At 38.7% G+C, this 17,215-nt stretch overlaps 2 protein-coding genes, 1 long non-coding RNA gene and 4 other non-coding genes across 7 annotated transcripts; 6 read left to right on the top strand and 1 right to left on the bottom strand.

Moving 5' to 3' along the window:
* Positions 1-906: 906 nt before the first annotated feature.
* rps8a (ribosomal protein S8a) lies at positions 907-4,963 on the top strand. The gene is made up of 6 exons (XM_044220445.1): positions 907-960; positions 1,977-2,083; positions 2,356-2,455; positions 2,682-2,857; positions 3,436-3,565; positions 4,809-4,963. The coding sequence occupies exons 1-6, from the start codon at positions 957-959 to the stop codon at positions 4,916-4,918; spliced, it is 627 nt and encodes a 208-aa protein (XP_044076380.1). The 5' UTR covers positions 907-956; the 3' UTR covers positions 4,919-4,963.
* LOC122887679 lies at positions 2,132-2,239 on the top strand. The gene has a single exon (XR_006380596.1). It is a non-coding gene; the product is annotated as a small nucleolar RNA SNORD46 (small nucleolar RNA).
* Positions 2,523-2,591, top strand: LOC122887676. The gene has a single exon (XR_006380593.1). It is a non-coding gene; the product is annotated as a small nucleolar RNA SNORD38 (small nucleolar RNA).
* Positions 3,257-3,325, top strand: LOC122887678. The gene has a single exon (XR_006380595.1). It is a non-coding gene; the product is annotated as a small nucleolar RNA SNORD38 (small nucleolar RNA).
* On the top strand, positions 4,264-4,333 carry LOC122887677. The gene has a single exon (XR_006380594.1). It is a non-coding gene; the product is annotated as a small nucleolar RNA SNORD38 (small nucleolar RNA).
* On the bottom strand, positions 4,809-7,694 carry LOC122887347. The gene is made up of 2 exons (XR_006380515.1): positions 7,537-7,694; positions 4,809-6,798 (listed from the first exon to the last, which is right to left on the bottom strand). It is a non-coding gene; the product is annotated as an uncharacterized LOC122887347 (long non-coding RNA).
* Positions 7,681-16,557, top strand: acadm (acyl-CoA dehydrogenase medium chain). The gene is made up of 12 exons (XM_044220443.1): positions 7,681-7,801; positions 8,461-8,572; positions 9,958-10,055; positions 10,673-10,742; positions 11,102-11,202; positions 11,813-11,893; positions 12,763-12,893; positions 13,240-13,348; positions 14,141-14,281; positions 14,823-14,918; positions 15,169-15,417; positions 15,508-16,557. Exons 1-12 carry the CDS (start codon positions 7,787-7,789, stop codon positions 15,577-15,579), a joined length of 1,275 nt encoding a protein of 424 aa, XP_044076378.1. The 5' UTR covers positions 7,681-7,786; the 3' UTR covers positions 15,580-16,557.
* Positions 16,558-17,215: the final 658 nt, after the last annotated feature.

The raw sequence follows: 17,215 nt of genomic DNA on the forward strand, positions 1-17,215 counted from the left end.
GAGCTCACTGATAATAAAAAGTAATTAACAGCATTTGTATCAAATGAACTGGTGATGGCAAGGCAGGGCAGCCAAAATTTTTTATTAACATCAAATCCCTGCATTCAGACAGCGTCATAATGCGAAACATATCGTTATTTTCTGTTGGGTACAACGTTTTACATAAAAAAACAGGTTTTTGGTAAAATCAAACACTGAGCAAGTATTATTCAAACAGAATTTTAAAGGAACTATCATATTACTTAATGAAATAATAATAAACAAGAAATAAATGAAAATAAAGTTGTTGTTAGACAAAATAATCTTAACTGAATGTCCTCTTACTAGCTTTCCACGGATAATAAACGGAGATTTTTTATTTATCTCCATTTGACTGCTGTGTACATATATAGATAAATATAATATTTATTAATTAAGTTAAAAGGTAACTAAATAATATGTATTTAATATAATGTATTAAATGTAATCATATTTAATATGTCATAATGAATATTATCGACTGAATATAATTCTAATTTAATAATGGCTAAATAAAAATAAATCGGTAGAAAATAAAATAATATAGTTGATTCTTTGTCTCATTCATTTTTAGCCATGAAAAATAGAAATAAAGCCAGGGAGATATTTATACAAATTAAATAAGATAATTCAAGGGGTTAATGCAAATTGTATTTTAGTAAAACAAAGTTTTGTACATGGAACAAATACATTTCCAAAGTTTTGTTAAGCGGACTGAATTTTGCAAAAATTGGGTATTAGATACATCAACGATAAAATAATATTATTACAAACAATGAATTCAGAGGGGCACGTGCAGCTGACGATACTCTGTGGTGAACTGAAAAACCTCACCCGAAGAAAATACCGTTCGCTATGTCGTGAGTTCTCGCGAGAACACGTGGCTTCAAACCTCCCCATGAGCCTTTACGGTTCCTCTTTCTAGCCGGCGCCTGAGAATGGGTACGTGTTTTCATGCTCGGGTCGGAGGGAGAATCCTTGTCCATCTGATGTTTTAAAGAAGGAATATTCCAATAATGGTTTGCCATATTGAAGCTAAATGTTATTTGAATAGATGTAGCTTTAACTTTGCTGTCTACAGTCAGTTTATTGTATTTTAATGAAATAATTTGCGATGGATGCCTGAAGTACTCCAAGATGGCTGCTGTCATTAGCCATGTAGTTAGCTACTGATGCTGAAGTTTGCTTGAAAACGGCCCACCTTGCTGTTTGTGAGGCTTTATAATATTTATGCTAGATTCAACCATGTGTACTAAACATGTTAGCCGTTAAGGAGTAAAGTTAAAATTTGTTAAGAGGGCCAGGTTAATGCAGAGATGATAATGATAGCATTAGCTAGCAGGATGGTCGTGATCGTGTCATGCTGCTGCACTGAAACACTTTGGGGTGTACTGCGAGAAATACCAGTTTGATAAGGTAGATAAGCGCATTTAATCATTCATCTTAAAGGTATATCTGTAAGTAAATTAACAAAGATGTATCTTGGACACCTGAGGTGCATGCTGAATCCTCGAGGTCACAGTATGATTTTGTGATATCGAAATTGCTACTAAAACTAGTTTGCCGTCATGCCAAGGCAGTTTTTGTGTAAGGGCAATGTTGAAAGCACAATATAGGCTTGTTCTTCATTCAGTTCAGTTGGACATCCAACTTCTGTAGCAAGTTTTGAGCTTTTGGTTTTTTATTTTTTATTTTGAATGGTCCTAGATCCAGTTCACCATGATGTTAGCCACGCTTAGCACTGGGTAAAGCAACAAACATGCTGCCACATTTAGCCAGGAAAGGTGCTTAGTTGCTTGAGTGACATGATGAAACTCTTTAAGCGGAATCCGAAGTAAAATTGCGGACAACCTACCTTGGAGAACTGATTGCTCAAGCATAGCCAATCATTTCATAGTGAACATCCTGTTTTTGTCCAATGATCTAACTCCTGGTTCTTAATCCTTTCATTTATTCAGGTATCTCAAGGGATAACTGGCATAAACGCCGCAAGACCGGCGGTAAACGCAAGCCCTACCACAAGAAGAGGAAGTATGAGCTCGGGCGCCCTCCTGCAAACACAAAGGTAAATAAAACCAGTAGTTACCTGCTTAAAATGTACATAATGTGATGTAGCGTGGGTGATGAAAACATGACCTTAGGTAGGTCTTTTTTGGGCCGTTTTGGTTCAAAGCTTAGGACTTACCAATGTTAGGACTCGTCATAGTTACACTGACACGCTTTAAAACATGGTGTTTTTCCGTGAGCCATCAGAATGCAATCTTTACACCTGATTAACCTGAATCCTAGGCGTGCTAATTGCATCAATACTAACACAAAACATGCCTATTGTTTTAGATTGGACCTCGTCGCATCCACACAGTGAGGGTCCGTGGTGGGAACAAGAAGTACCGTGCTCTGAGGCTGGATGTTGGTAACTTCTCATGGGGCTCTGAGTGTAAGTTTATTTCAAATGGCACTTTGATTTCATGAGGCCGTTTGAGCCGTCTTTGATGTTGCACACCTTTCAATGAAGATAACTTTGTCCAGTTCTGCTACTGAATGCAAGTGGTGATAATGAAGACTCTGAGAAAGACCTTCTTTTTTATGTATTAAAACAATGTTGGTGGACAAATGAAATCGGGAAAATTTGCTTTTGCTAATGCACTTGATTGTCTACACAGGCTGCACACGGAAGACCAGGATCATTGATGTGGTCTACAATGCCTCCAACAACGAGCTGGTCAGAACCAAAACCCTGGTGAAGAACTGCATCGTCCTCGTCGACAGCCTTCCCTACAGGCAGTGGTATGAGGCTCACTTCGCCACTCCTCTGGGACGCAAGAAGGGAGCCAAGCTGGTATGTGCGAAAATACAATTCTCATGTACACCAGTTGTGATAAATATCAGTGGCACACTAACTTGTTTGGCAGTGTGACTCCATGGTACTGCCATAATAGCTGATGTGCTAAAATTGAAGCCAGAGACTAGTCTTAGGCGAAAATGGAGCCTACACAGAGGTGTTTTCTCATAATGCTCAAGAGTTGCACCGTGTCCATATTCAGTTGGAAGATCTGCTAAAACTTGTATGACAAGTCAACCCAGCTTTATTAGATTGAAGTTTGTAAAATTAGACTGTAGAAAAAGATACATAGGGGTGATTTTAAGGGGGGGATCTCTTTCTACTTAATGGTTATGACATAATGGCTAGAAATGGTCACAATGGCAGTATTAAGTGTTGTCTGATCTGGTGCACGTCTTTCCATGAAGATAACTTTGTCCAGTTCTGCTACTGAATGAAAGTGGTGATATCGAAGACTCTGAGAAAGACCTGTTACTCACACTGCTGCAGTTTTAATGTATTGAAGTCACCTGGTGTCGCCCAGAAGCTGAACTTAACTCACAAGTGATTTCATGTCTTTATTCCCTCTTCTTTAGACTCCTGAGGAGGAAGAGGTTCTGAACAAGAAGAGGTCAAAGAGGACCCAGAAGAAGTACGATGAGCGTAAAAAGACAGCCAAGATCAGCACCCTCTTGGAGGAGCAGTTCCAGCAGGGAAAACTGCTTGGTGAGTCTCAACATGTGCATTTTTCTACTGAAGTAGCTCTCCAGAATGGCTTTCAGTAAGAAGGTTGTGTCTGCATCATTGTTGCATCTCTTTTTTTTTTTTTTTTTTTTTTTGGAAAGTCTTGACCACTGATTGTCTGTTCCTTGAAAGTCACTTAGTCTCCCAGGGGTTAATTTCAAAGAAATGCCATCAGCTCTTGTTTTACATGAAAATTTTTCAGAATTTGGACCTTTTGCATGTGACCAAAGACTAAAGAATTAATTTTACTGCCATGCAAGATGCTAATTAATTTGTGTTGACACACAGACACGCACACTGGTCACACTTGTCTTATTATCTGACAATGAGGTTATTTCTGAGAGTTCAAAATATCAGACTTTCATGAACTTTTAAATGCAATATTCCTCTTGCATTAGAAATGCATGCTTTTAGGGATGTGGAACTGAGGTACTCTAATCCTGTGGGATAACTCACCCAGTCTGGGGGTTGAAGTTTGGAAATCAGTACAACTTTTATTGGATCTCCCTGTAGTGTCAAATTAATCTGTGGAAAGACACCTTTTTAGAGTTTATTTATTATGGTGTTCTTTATGTATGAATATTTACTTTTTGACACAATAGACAGTTACAACCAGGGTCACAAGATAGCACAATTAAAAGGCATTTTCTTTTCACAACATCTGTATTATGGTGCGCGTCTTTCCATGAAGATAACTTTGTCCAGTTCTGCTACTGAATGAAAGTGGTGATAACGGAAGACTCTAAGAAAGACGCATTTCCTACACTGACATCTACTGCAGTGTTAATTCACTCAGTCAAAACATCTGAACTCACCCAGTCTGGAGGTTGAAGTTTGGAAAGCTGAATATTAGCACTCGCCCCTTTTTATGTCTGTGGTGCCCTTAAGCAAGACACTTAACTGTGTAGGGGCAAACAGATGACAGTTGTACTGGAATCCCTCAATGTGTGGATTTGTATAGCTGAGGGTGAAGTAGGGCAAGTTCTCGCACACCAAAAAGTCAGGCGTGTGTCAAATCAAAAGCTCTGGCTGTGAAAGAACCAAAAGGTCACTTGTACGCACTCTCGAGACTACTAAAGCCTTAAATTAATTTAAGCATGTTTATATTCTTCTAATCTGACATCAATATCAACTGTGTGGTGTCTTAACATTTCACTGTTAGCTGTTTGTTTTGAGACAACTTATCTACCTCAACTGATCACGTTTCCCCTCTTCCCTCATGCAGCTTGTATCGCCTCCAGACCTGGCCAGTGCGGCAGGGCAGACGGCTACATCCTGGAAGGCAAAGAGCTCGAGTTCTACCTGAGGAAGATCAAGGCCAAGAAAGGCAAATAGATGTACAGCTGTTTGATACGTCAATAAAATCCGAACGTCCCACAACTGTCTGCTGTCACTGCTTTACACTCTGTTTATTGTTGGGGATCTAATCTTGGCCACAGGGGTTAAAACTCAAACTGTCAAGTGGCTGGGCTGCCATTCTGGGTTTAATCTGCAAGGTGTGGGGACACATGACTCCTCCTTTCAGAGGCTCAGAGTAATATTTAAACCCTTACTACATGTTTTGATTGATGGTGAATAAAGCAAAAAAACAATTGACAGTTCTTCTCAACTTCATTAGTAAACACATGGCTCCTAATACAAAAGGTCAGAGGCTGAGCTCAGAGAAGGCTGCAGCGTGTCGATCTGAAGACAAGTGCTCCTGTCAGACTACCAGTGGTGTAAGAAATATTCAGATCTTTGACTTTAGTTAAAGCAGTGCCTCCTATATTACAGCTAGAAGTTGTGCATTTTGGTATTTAACAAAATACACAAAGTATCAACATCATGTGCCAAATGATCAAAAGTGCTCTTGCAGTTTCGTCTCAGAAGTATACACAATATAGTGGTAAATGGACTGATATAGCGTCCCTTAATCTTTTTCCGACTACTCAAAGCGCTTCAACTACATATCACATTCACACTGATGGCAGGTGCCAACTGCTCATCAGTTCAAAGTAAATAACTCAATCACACGTTGGGCGCTTCGACATGTGGGCTGGGGGAAGCCGGGATCGAACCGCCGACCTTCCGATTGATGGACGACCCGCTCTACCACTAAGCGTAACGTACAAATGTAAGTCTAGCTGGTTTAGGTTCAGCTACTTTTTAACTTTAATGTTTTATGTTATAGTCGCATCTACAGCAGTGGGCCGTAGTAGCAGTAGTTACTGTCCTTTTCCCCTTGGATTTGAACGGATGTCAGCTGTCAGTAGGTTCAAGATAAGAACTTTATTTATCCCGAGGGAGGTTGTTGTGCAGCAGTTGCAATACAAAGTAGGGAGAGTGCAAATATAAAATCAATAAGGTGCAAATCCAAAATATAAACGGTAAGGACCGTTGATGTGTGAGAAGTGGCATAGCTATGTTTGTACAGTATCAGATCTGAAGTGCAGGCAAGTGTATGTGGTTAATTCAAAATGTTCATGATTATGTCCCATGATATTGCATGTAATGTCACATAAATCAGAAAGTTGTGATGATTGTAATCCAAGGAGAGACGGTAACGCAGAGAGAAATAGAGATTTAACAAACAGAGCTGAAATGGCGGCTGGAGCCACCTCAGCACCACATGCTTCTGCTGTCCATCTCTGCACATGAGGTAGATGAGTTGTAACGTTTGATTGCCACAGGGAGAAAGGACTTCCTGATGAACTTGTTGGTTCTGTTGGTGTCCACTGCCCTCGCCCTGTTGCCTCAGCAGACGACAGCAAAGAAAATAGCACTGGCAGACATGAATGACTGGAGCCTCCACATGAAGCAGAGTCTGCTCTGGCCCTTCTTGTACGCAGCCCCATTGCTCTTAACCCAGTCCAGCTTGTTGTCCAGGTGTTCTCCCAGGTACTTGTAGTCCTGCGCACCAACTCCTTTGAGTGTAAAGCTGCAGGTGGTTCAGCCCACATCACACAACGGAGTCCACTATACTCAGCCTCCTTCCCCTTGCTGATGCAGCACACAGTTGCAGACTCGTCGGAGAACTTCTGCAGGTGGCAGGAGTTGGAGTTGTACCTGAAGTCCGAGGTGTAGAGGGTGAACAGAAAGGGTGACAGGGCCGTCCCCCGTGGGGGGCCCGTGTTGCCCACCAGTGTCAGACACGCAGCCCTGCAGTCTACATACTGTGGCCGGCCAGTCAGTCAGTTTGGGATGTCCTTAAATAGCTTCTGGCCTGCCATGTAGTGCTGCAGTGGACGTGAGCACAGATGCACAAAAACATATTGCAGGATACTTACTGTAATGTGTTCATAGATAGATTAATAGACATGTATAGGAGCAAAATGGCAGCACCAGACAAATCTTAGTCGTCAACATCTTGAGTTGTGTAATCTACCACAATAAAGTTATATTATCATTGCATGATTAATCAATTGACTAATCGACTAAACGACAATGTAGACAATGACTAATCATGAATTGTTTAAGCTCTATAAAATGTTACCTTGTTAGAGTTAAACTACCCAGTTTATATATAGATAGATAGATAGATAGATAGATAGATAGATAGATAGATAGATAGATAGATAGATAGATAGTTAAAAAAACTCCCTGACTAGTTACAACAGTAAAATGCTGCGTACATATAATATAATATGTAATATTAATACAACACTAAACAGGGGCTGTTTTCCTGTATTATTAGTAAGCCCTACTTATACTTTTGATACTTAGTACATTTAGCCGACTGTATTTTTACTATGTATGACTTTTGCTTGCAATTGATTATTTTTGCACTGTTATATTGTTACTTTTACTTATCTGAGTACATACCATTGTAGATATTTTAAAGATGGTGTACTTCTGGATAGTCAAGTCATTGACATTACAACCTTTGTGATATCTACACATATTTTGATTTATAAGCATAAACGGCACCATGATTTCTAGCAGAAATAGTATATGATTATGAACGGCAGTGTTACCACTAGTATCTGCAGTAGTATTGGTAGTAGCAGCGGTACTGTTGAGTATACATGTGCAGAAGTAAAACGCAGAGGTTAGGTTAAGTAACAAACTGGGGCAAAAGTCGTTTTCCGGATGCCTATAAATGTCATGTGATCAATCCCGGCTGCTGTGATTGGCTGAGAGAGCGTAGGGCTCTTATTTATATGTAGGACAAAGGTAGTGGTCAGTCAAGTCTGTTTATGCAGTTTGTGCGCTAGCGACTTAAGGATGCTGTTGAACAAGGTAATTGTCTTTACATTAGCTGTAATTATCTAGTATGTTTTCATAGTTTTAGTTCATTAAAGATTGTCCGTCGCATCTCGTCGTCCTCCTGATTTACATTTTCCCTTTTTCGAGTCAGGAAAGCGAAGGTTTTGCTAGCTACGTCACTGGCTAACGTTAGCTAGCAAACCGCTTCAACGGTTATCAGCAAAAGATCTGATTAATTTCACTCTTCTGTATGCAAAGTTTTATTGTTTAATTTATACAACTTGAACCAAATTTATAAAAGGTTGTTATCAGTTATATTTGTCTATACAAATGTTCCTTTTTATATTTTTATACAAAATATTGCATTCATGTTGTGTGTTGTACAAAAAGAGCAATGGCTGGATGGCTTTTATTTTATTTTACAGCAGACAGAATATTTTTTTAACCCAGATGATTAGAAGAGTTTTAAAGGTTTCTGGAAAACTTGAGAACTGCTGTAAATGTAAATCTCAGCGTTTTTCAAACATCGTATGGAGATGTTTAGCTCTTTGATTTGAATATAATGGTAATACATGAAAGCCAGAAAGTGGGGCTAACTAATGATTTACTAATACTAAAAACAGTCAACGGTGCACTGTTTAAGGTTAACTTTAACTTTGTTGTATGTTGCGGATTTCCTCCTCCACGCACAGGTGCTCAAAGCCAGTGTGCGGTCTGGGATCCGGCTGCAGAGCTCAGGTGCTTCTGCAACCAGTGTTGCAGCATCTCAAAGCGGCCACTCTGCATCGCTCGGCTACTCATTTGGTTAGTAGGATGTAGAGTCTTTTACATCATTTTAAATCATTTTCATTTTGTTTTCCCTTGAAACAATACACACGTGCCCATATGTACACTGATAGTTATTGGTCACTGTAATTGTTCCTCCTGGCCATACTAGCTGTGAAGAGACCCATTCCTAAAGCGACTCCAATGTAAGTCATGGGGGACAAAATGCACAGTCCTCATTCTGTGCAAAAATATATTCCAAAGTTTATCTGAAGATGAGTCAGAGTCAAAGTCAAGTGGGTATCTTCCAAAGTTAGTCTTTAGAGGATAAAATCCCCTGTTTGTATTTAAACACTTTCCTTTCCATAAGGGGAATTTTGTACTAAAAGACTGTAACTATGGAAGATACTAACTTAAGACTGCTGAAGCCCAACATTACAGTTTCTTGGTTGCCAAGACACATTTCTTGAAAGCTGCTCCCCTTTTCTCTAAACTGTGAGCACAAAACACAATTTTCAAGCTACATTCACAAAACCTCAGACTTCTTTCAAAACCAAACTTTCACCTCAAAACAGTTCAATCTGTGCTCAAAACTGAACTATGTTGTCAAATCGTGCCCCGAGTCAATCAAAATTAAACACTACTGATGAACAGTCACTAAACACTATGTAGAAAAATAGAAAACACAATGCTCAGGACATGAAGCTGGAGAAATAAATGTTTATTGTTCACTGTAGGCTAAATGCATGTTGCAAAACAAAACAAAAAAAAACAACCCTGTGCATTTAGCACTTGTACAAAAAGACAAAACAGAAAAGTAGTACAAAAATATACAGTACTAGGCCTTCAAACTCAATTTTGAGTTGTTGTGTTCAGGTGGTGACATCTGTGATTTAATTGTGTTTGACTTTTGTCACCTGTGCTCACCATTATGCAGCACGGGTGCATCACAATGAAAATGTGTTGGCAAGTTGTGTCTCAACAGGTGAAAAGTGCTTATGGTTTTGCCAAAAGAGTGATTGATTCAATCAGTGGGTTCAGGCAACTGAGCATTTGGTTCAGACAATAGGGTTTAGTGTTTTAGCAATTGAGGAAAAACTGTAACTTCAGCTGAACGCAGAACAGGGACTGTGGATTTTGTCCCTCATCATTTATATTGAAATTGCTTTAGGGCAGGATTTCTTCACACCCAGTATTGAGTGAAAATCTGCGCTTAAAGCACATACTAATTTGTTTAATTTCAAATCCATCGTGGTGGTGTACAGAGCCAAAATAACAAATACTCATGGAGCTGACTGTATATATGGGCATGTGAGTATTTTTTAAAATTTAAATATTTTTTAACAGACTTGAAAAACGTGTGCCTAAAGTTTGTGTGTGTTGAAGTTGCTCATCATGGATCTTTTGGCTGCTTTGGCCCACAGAGCTGACGGATCAGCAAAAGGAGTTCCAACAGCTGGCGAGGAAGTTTTCACGTGAAGAGATCATCCCTGCTGCACCTGCTTATGACAGGAGCGGCGAAGTGAGTATAGCCCAAAGATTAGGCTGCAATGAGATTAAATACAGTAGTTTACATTAAAGCAGCAAAATGTTATCATACCACGTCTGTGAGTGACTCAATCTCCCATTTGGCTGAGCTTTGCTTTTCAGTGACGTTTATGACTTTTTAGGTTGTGCAATATTTGCTGTGTCATATGAATATCGGTCAGCAGTGCCATGGGTTGTTACAGAAATGGCAACAATGGTGTTAAACAGTGAGAACCAAACATAATTAAACTAACATAAAATATCGGTGATCATGGCCATTGCTGCATTTTCTTTACCAACTACTTCTTTACCTATATGCTTATACACTATACGTAGTTCACATATCATGGCTGCTGGAGTTGCACTACTGGAATTCTTTTGCACAATTCACTTATATAGTATAAAGTATTATAATGTATATAGCTTTTTAATGTTATCGCTGGATTTTTTTATTTTTTAATCTTTTATTTACTTCATTCAAAGTTCTTTGTTTTTTTTCCCCTCCCTCTCAGCCTGTCTCTGTGCTGATGTAACGTCGTATCTTATATTAGGGCTCAGTATTTAAAAAAACAAACAATTTCAGTAACTCTTAAATGTCCTGTCATTTTTCAGTATCCTTTCCCCATCATCAAGAAAGCATGGGAGCTTGGTCTAATGAACGGTCACATTCCACAGGACTATGGTACGTTATTTTCTTGCTCGTTGACTATTTAAAAATGACCATGCTGCCATGTTAAACTTTTGTTTAACATTATTCTGGGTTCCCCTGTAGTGGTAGGCCATGCAGATCCTGAAACATCTTGTCTCACATCAATTTAGTTTGTAGATGATTGCCTAAATAATTGCCACACTTAATAAATACATATTGAATTTTTCTGTGTGAAGTAGCACCTCTTCTTATGTGTTTGTTGTTGTTGTTGTGTGTTTTTTTTTTTATTTTTTATTATGTCAGTGGAGATTGTTTATTTCAGCCAATTTGGCTGACTTCCATTTGAAAACACTGCGAGAAACCCGGTTATGTTTGTCCCTTTTTGTATTCAGGTGGAATGGGCTTGTCAATCTTTGATAACTGCCTCATCACAGAAGAGTTGGCTTATGGCTGCACAGGAGTACAAACTGCTATCGAAGCAAACTCTCTGGGAGTAAGTTGCCGTTTATCAATGTTGCTAGTGATTTGCTAGCTCTTCAGTAGTCCATTCAAATCACAAATACAGTCTGCTTTTGAGGTATCCACCACTAGGAATGCCTCCTGAAACCCTGTTCTGGAAACAGTTCAAAACTTTAAGAACCTGGGGATTTTTTTTTTTTTTTTTTTTTTTTTTTTTGTTAAGAGGTCGGTTCTGTTATTGGTACTTGAAGAAACCAAGGAATGAGAATAGCAGAGCCGAAAATATGGTTTTGGTGTCATTTATGGTTGTTGGCGGTGAATATCTCAAAACTATTACATTGTTTTTTGAGTTAGGTCGGTAAAATTATTATTTTTAATTTCCCCACTGACTCTAAGCAAATGAGGCATATACCAAAGCTCAGTGAACCTGTAAAGCTACAATGTTCTTTCATTAGACGAAGTGTCATGCATTGGGGGTTAAGAGCACTGCTGCTACTGAGGATTATGGATATAATTTTCTATAATCAGTATTATCAGACTGTGCAAGTCTTTTGGTTTTTTTAACACAAGATCAGTCACAACAATGATTAATAAGTGGTTGTAGCTCAGTTAAGAATTAAGTTATATCTGTTTCTCCCACACAGCAAATGCCTGTTATTTTAGCTGGCAGTGATGCACAGAAGAGAAAATACCTGGGAAGGATGACTGAGGAGCCTCTTATGTGTGTAAGTATTTAATTTTGTAGAAGCGAGCTATTCCGGCACAACTTACTTCCATGGTACACGGAGAAGGAAAAAAGAGGTCAAAACTCCAGCAACACTTGTAGTATAAAGAATACCTTTTTATTGTCAGACTAAGTATTTAATTTTAGAAGGACATTATATATTTTTTAAAACAAGTACTCTTCTGCATCCAGTGATGTCACGTCTTTAGTACATTTACTTTAAGGACTGCATTTAAGTACAATTTAAGTTACTTGTACTTTATTATATCCAACTTATGCTACTTTATGCGTTTTACCTTACTATGTTTATTTAACTGCTACAGTTACTGGTTCCTTTTGATTTTTACATGCAAAACATGATCAACTTATTAAATATGATGTATTGTCATAGATTAAAGGCCCCACAAACACTTAGGTGTCTGATTAGACCTACTCAGGTTGAAGAAACGCTATGCTGGGATTAAAGTGAGGTCATCATGTACTAATAAGAACGATAAAGTTGTAAATTGTCATGCAACAAACTAACAGGAAAGCCCCTGAAGTCAGAAAAATTATATTTTATCTTGTTGCACACATATGTGTGTGTATACGTAATGGCTCCATAACTATACACTGTGGAAGGGGCCATTTTGCACAGTGAGTAATATTACTTTTGATACTTTAATTACATTTTGCTTGTAACTTGCTTTTTACTTCAAGTAGAATTTCGAATGTTGGGCTTTTACCTGTCCGTCTGCTCCGATCGCCAACACCTGTCTGCTCTGAGTGCAGTTACCATCACTCTCTCACTCACACACTCACTATGCACTGCCCTGTTCAAATGCTCAAATGTGAGTTGATTTATTATTTTATTTTTTTATTTTTTGGCAGGCGTACTGTGTCACGGAGCCCGGGGCGGGCTCGGATGTGGCCGGCATCAAGACCCGAGCTGTAAAGATGGGTGATGAGTATGTTGTTAACGGGCAGAAGATGTGGATCACCAATGGTGGGAAAGCTAACTGGTGAGTACTTACTACCATTGCTCTATTGTAAACCAAGAATATACACTCAGTTACCAGTGTGTGTGTGGATTCAACTTTAAGATCATTTTGACTTGTGGCGCTGTTGAATGATCATGAAGTTGAATCAACGCCTCTTTAAAACAGTTTCAACAAAAACTGAACATTATAACCTTCATTTATTAAAGGACTGCTGTGTTAGACTGCATTAGTTTTAGCTAGGAGCACCTAATAAACTTGCAACTGAGTGTATTATTATTCATTATTAACCTTCAGAACAGAAAGATGTTTGTGTATTCATTACCTTTTTTTTAAGAATATTTGAACATTTGTACTTTAATATTCCTAGGTACTTCCTCCTGGCCCGCTCTAACCCTGATCCTAAATGTCCAGCCAGCAAAGCTTTTACTGGCTTCATTGTGGATGCTGACACTCCAGGAATTCAAATAGGAAGGAAGGTAAGATGAGTCTGAATTGTTTTTTGTTTTCACTAACACTGAACTGGTTTTGTATTAAGATCAGTATTTTTCTTGGAGGTTAGAAAGATTGTATGAAAGGGTAACCTTTTGTTTGTAAGAGAAATTAAACCTCTAAGCTAAGAGCAACAGAAATATTAATATAGTCAGTATGACAGGTCAACGTTAAAAGGATAATGAATGTATGATTTTTTTAATTTATTTTTTGCTTGATTATACATATAATGGAATACATGTAATTGTACTGTGCAAAGCATTTGCACTCCCAGAAAAAAATATACAAAAAATTATAATTTATTGTAATGATTTTTCTTGCGGAATCCCAGATGCCAATAACCTGATTATCAGTACAAAAAATCGACTCAAACTCCAAAAAATGTCAAAACAAGCTCCATATTTTACTTTGTGAACTGGTGTATCAGAGAGAGCGGAAAGCTAATGATGCAAAATCACGATTTTGAGTTTCCTGTACCTTTTTTTTTTTTTTTTTTTTTAACATTTTTTTATTAAACTTTACAATGCTGCCATATGATTTAGAGACAGAAACCTGCTGAATGTTCCTCTAATGTGAGACTTTGAGTTCAGAGGAATATTAATTGTCTCCCTGTGATCCCTGATAAGTGCTGTATAAATTATTATTAGAGAGAATTATATTGTAATTAAGGAAACATCTGCTATCCAGCCAGGATGGTCCCATAATCTACTTCCAGGGTGCAGTACACTATGACATGCGCACCACAAGATAACATGTCCTTGTTTGTTTTGTGCTTGTAGGAGATGAACATGGGCCAAAGGTGCTCTGATACCAGAGGCATCACCTTTGAGGATGTGAGGATACCGAAAGAGAACGTCCTGATCGCAGAGGGATCTGGCTTCAAAATTGCCATGGGTGCCTTCGACAACACCAGGCCACCAGTAAGTCTTCTAACTGTAACTGGACTGGACTGAACATCTGTAATACTATGTATACATGTCTCTTGTGTTGTTCCAAAGATGGCTCACTATTTATGCCTCTGTGCCGACGATAGCAGAGGCATTATGTTTTCTCCCCAACATTTTTCTTAAATTTCTTTTATAAAATGCATTTTATGAGCTGGCCTTGTCAAAGCAGAAAATTCAGCGTTTGGATTTGTGTGGACATAATAACTTCAGAAAATCAGTTTAAACTGATATGCTCCAGGTATTTTTTTTTTTTTCAGTAAAAATTGTTTACAAAAAAAATTGTTTATTATCCACAGACTAATAACAAGTTCACCTTATCTAGCTCATAGGTTTTTACATAGCGTCAAAGACATCAGCAAATTAAAGGGCATTTTATCTGATATTCCATTGCTACAACCAAACAATTTCACGCTTTGGAAATACAAACATTGTAAATGACAGACCCATGTTTAATAGTATTTGTCACTGAAGATTTGTGTGTATGATGTTTGCTAATGTAATTAATGCAATGCAGGTGGCAGCAGGAGCAACAGGCCTGGCACAGAGGGCACTTGAAGAAGCTACCAATTATGCTCTGGAGAGGAAGACCTTTGGCAAAGTTATTGCTGAGGTTTGTTTCATCAGCAGAAAACCACACGTTCTTCGAAGGCTTTATAAGCTGATATACCCCATTTTGAGTTCACTGAATTACATAATTTACTATAGACTGCTGTTTTTTGAGAAATGCAAATAACAGTGGCAATACTGTCATTACTGTAACTATCATGATAACCGTCAGGTGACAGCACAGCTGTACAGTGTTAAAAGTACAAAGATGGATACAGGATCAACAGGCCCCTCTGTCTCCTCCTGTTTCACAGCATCAGGCTGTGTCCTTCCTCCTGGCTGAGATGGCGATGAAGGTGGAACTGGCCAGGATGGCATACCAGAGGTCCGCCTGGGAAGTGGACCAGGGCCGCAGAAACACCTACTACGCCTCCATCGCCAAGGCTTTCGCGGGAGACATCGCCAATCAGGTTGCCTCTGACGCTGTTCAGGTGTTTGGCGGCAACGGCTTCAACAGCGAATACCCGGTAGAGAAGCTGATGAGAGACGCCAAGATCTACCAGGTGAGTGATGACGTTGTGCACCTAATCACTGCTAGCAGAGGTATTTGGCAAAACTTAATTTTCTTTAATTTTTCTAATTTCCTTTTGTAGATCTATGAAGGCACAGCTCAAATCCAAAGACTCATTATTGCCCGAGAACACCTGGGAAGATTCAAGAAATGATCTCTGCACACCTGACTTGCCCTCATTCAAATGTACTTTGTTGTAACTTTTCTATACATATGTGTTCCTGGAAATAGATCTGATTACTTAAACTCAGGATATAGTTGTAAAACGTTTGCCTTAACATCACTTCATCCTGCCTTGTTTTTTTTTTTTTTTTTTTTTTTTTGGACTGTTCCAGTTCCTGAATTGGTAGACAGCAGTCCACCTTTTTTATAATCAGAGAACATCAAAACCCATTAAGACCTGTCCCATTTTAGAAGACATTTCCAAATGCAGCTCAGCACTGCGGCCTTACTTTGTGACTTAATGAGTTGACAAGAATCGCCACATTAGCCTCTGCAGGTTGTAAATAATGGCAGCCAGGTAAAAGCCTGGATACTGCGACAAACGGGACATTACAAAAACTATTCTGTCATTATTTGCCAGTTGTCCATCATACATTAAACTGTAAAGCTGTTTATATCTGGTATAAGTTTGTCGGTTTGAAGGCAAGTTGATGCCGATAAACTTGGACATATTTGACTTTATAAGTTGACAAGGGCGTCCAAAACTCACACCATTAGGTTTGATTTATTTTGTTTATTTTTTTCTCACCAGAATGTGTAAGAAATATAGGAATGTGTCTAATGAGTTAACAACTGTAAAAATGCATCTTGTCTGAAAATGGTTTTGTCAGATTTAGCAAATTAGGTCCTTACCAATTGCTGTCAGTTCTACATTACTACCCCAATACCCATTATGGAGAGGCAGCAGCTTTACACTTAACCATGGAGAACCTCTGCAGAAAGTATGAATGTAATATGTAGACTGTGGTTCAGCTGTCACTTTTTGACAACACATGACATAATGGTGAATTCATCTGAAGCTTTTAAGTCTGTATATCATCCATTTATTAAATTATTCAGTTCAATATAAAGCTGATCATGTTTTGTGTGGACATCGATAATGGAAATAAAAAGGTGTTTTCATCTTGAAGTTTGATGAACTCAATTTGTGTATAATTGGTTTAATGACCTCAGAACTTCCTCTCTGGGAGGCAACGTCGTACAATACACAGAAGATTAATATACAGCAGCATCCTCCCCAATTAGTGATCCATGTCGAAGACGTATAAATAAGGAGCTGAAGTGTATTACAAGGTGTAGACAACTAGCACACAAGGCCCTTTGTGTCTCCCTCTCTTCTGCATGGGATTAATTTTTTTTTTTTTGGTTTGTTTTTGTTAATTTAACACAATCTCATGTTAATTAAATCCAACTAATCTTTGGTGGCATACAGGAGCACAGACACAAACTAGCGATATCTCTCTTCATTCTAATGTAAATGATAACAGCCGTGTTTGTTTGTTTTCCTTGTTTATTTCAAACCGCCCAACCAATAGCCCCGCCCTTCCCTCACAGGCCACGCCCCATTCCGGGTTCGAATTCGCTTTGATGTCGCGTGACGTCACGATGAGTCACAGGGTTCTAACATTCCATTTGTTACGATCCCAGATTTAATTCTTTTTTCATAACGTGGACAAACAGCCTCTGACAGACATGGTCGTTTTTTGTCTTGGTTATTTTGTGGGTTCTTATGTGACTAAGGCAGTGCGGGCTTTTCTGGACCCTCGTCCTCCCACGCCGCCCCGGTT

Source organism: Siniperca chuatsi, linkage group LG13 (genome assembly GCF_020085105.1).
Source record: "Siniperca chuatsi isolate FFG_IHB_CAS linkage group LG13, ASM2008510v1, whole genome shotgun sequence".
NCBI lineage: Eukaryota > Metazoa > Chordata > Actinopteri > Centrarchiformes > Sinipercidae > Siniperca > Siniperca chuatsi.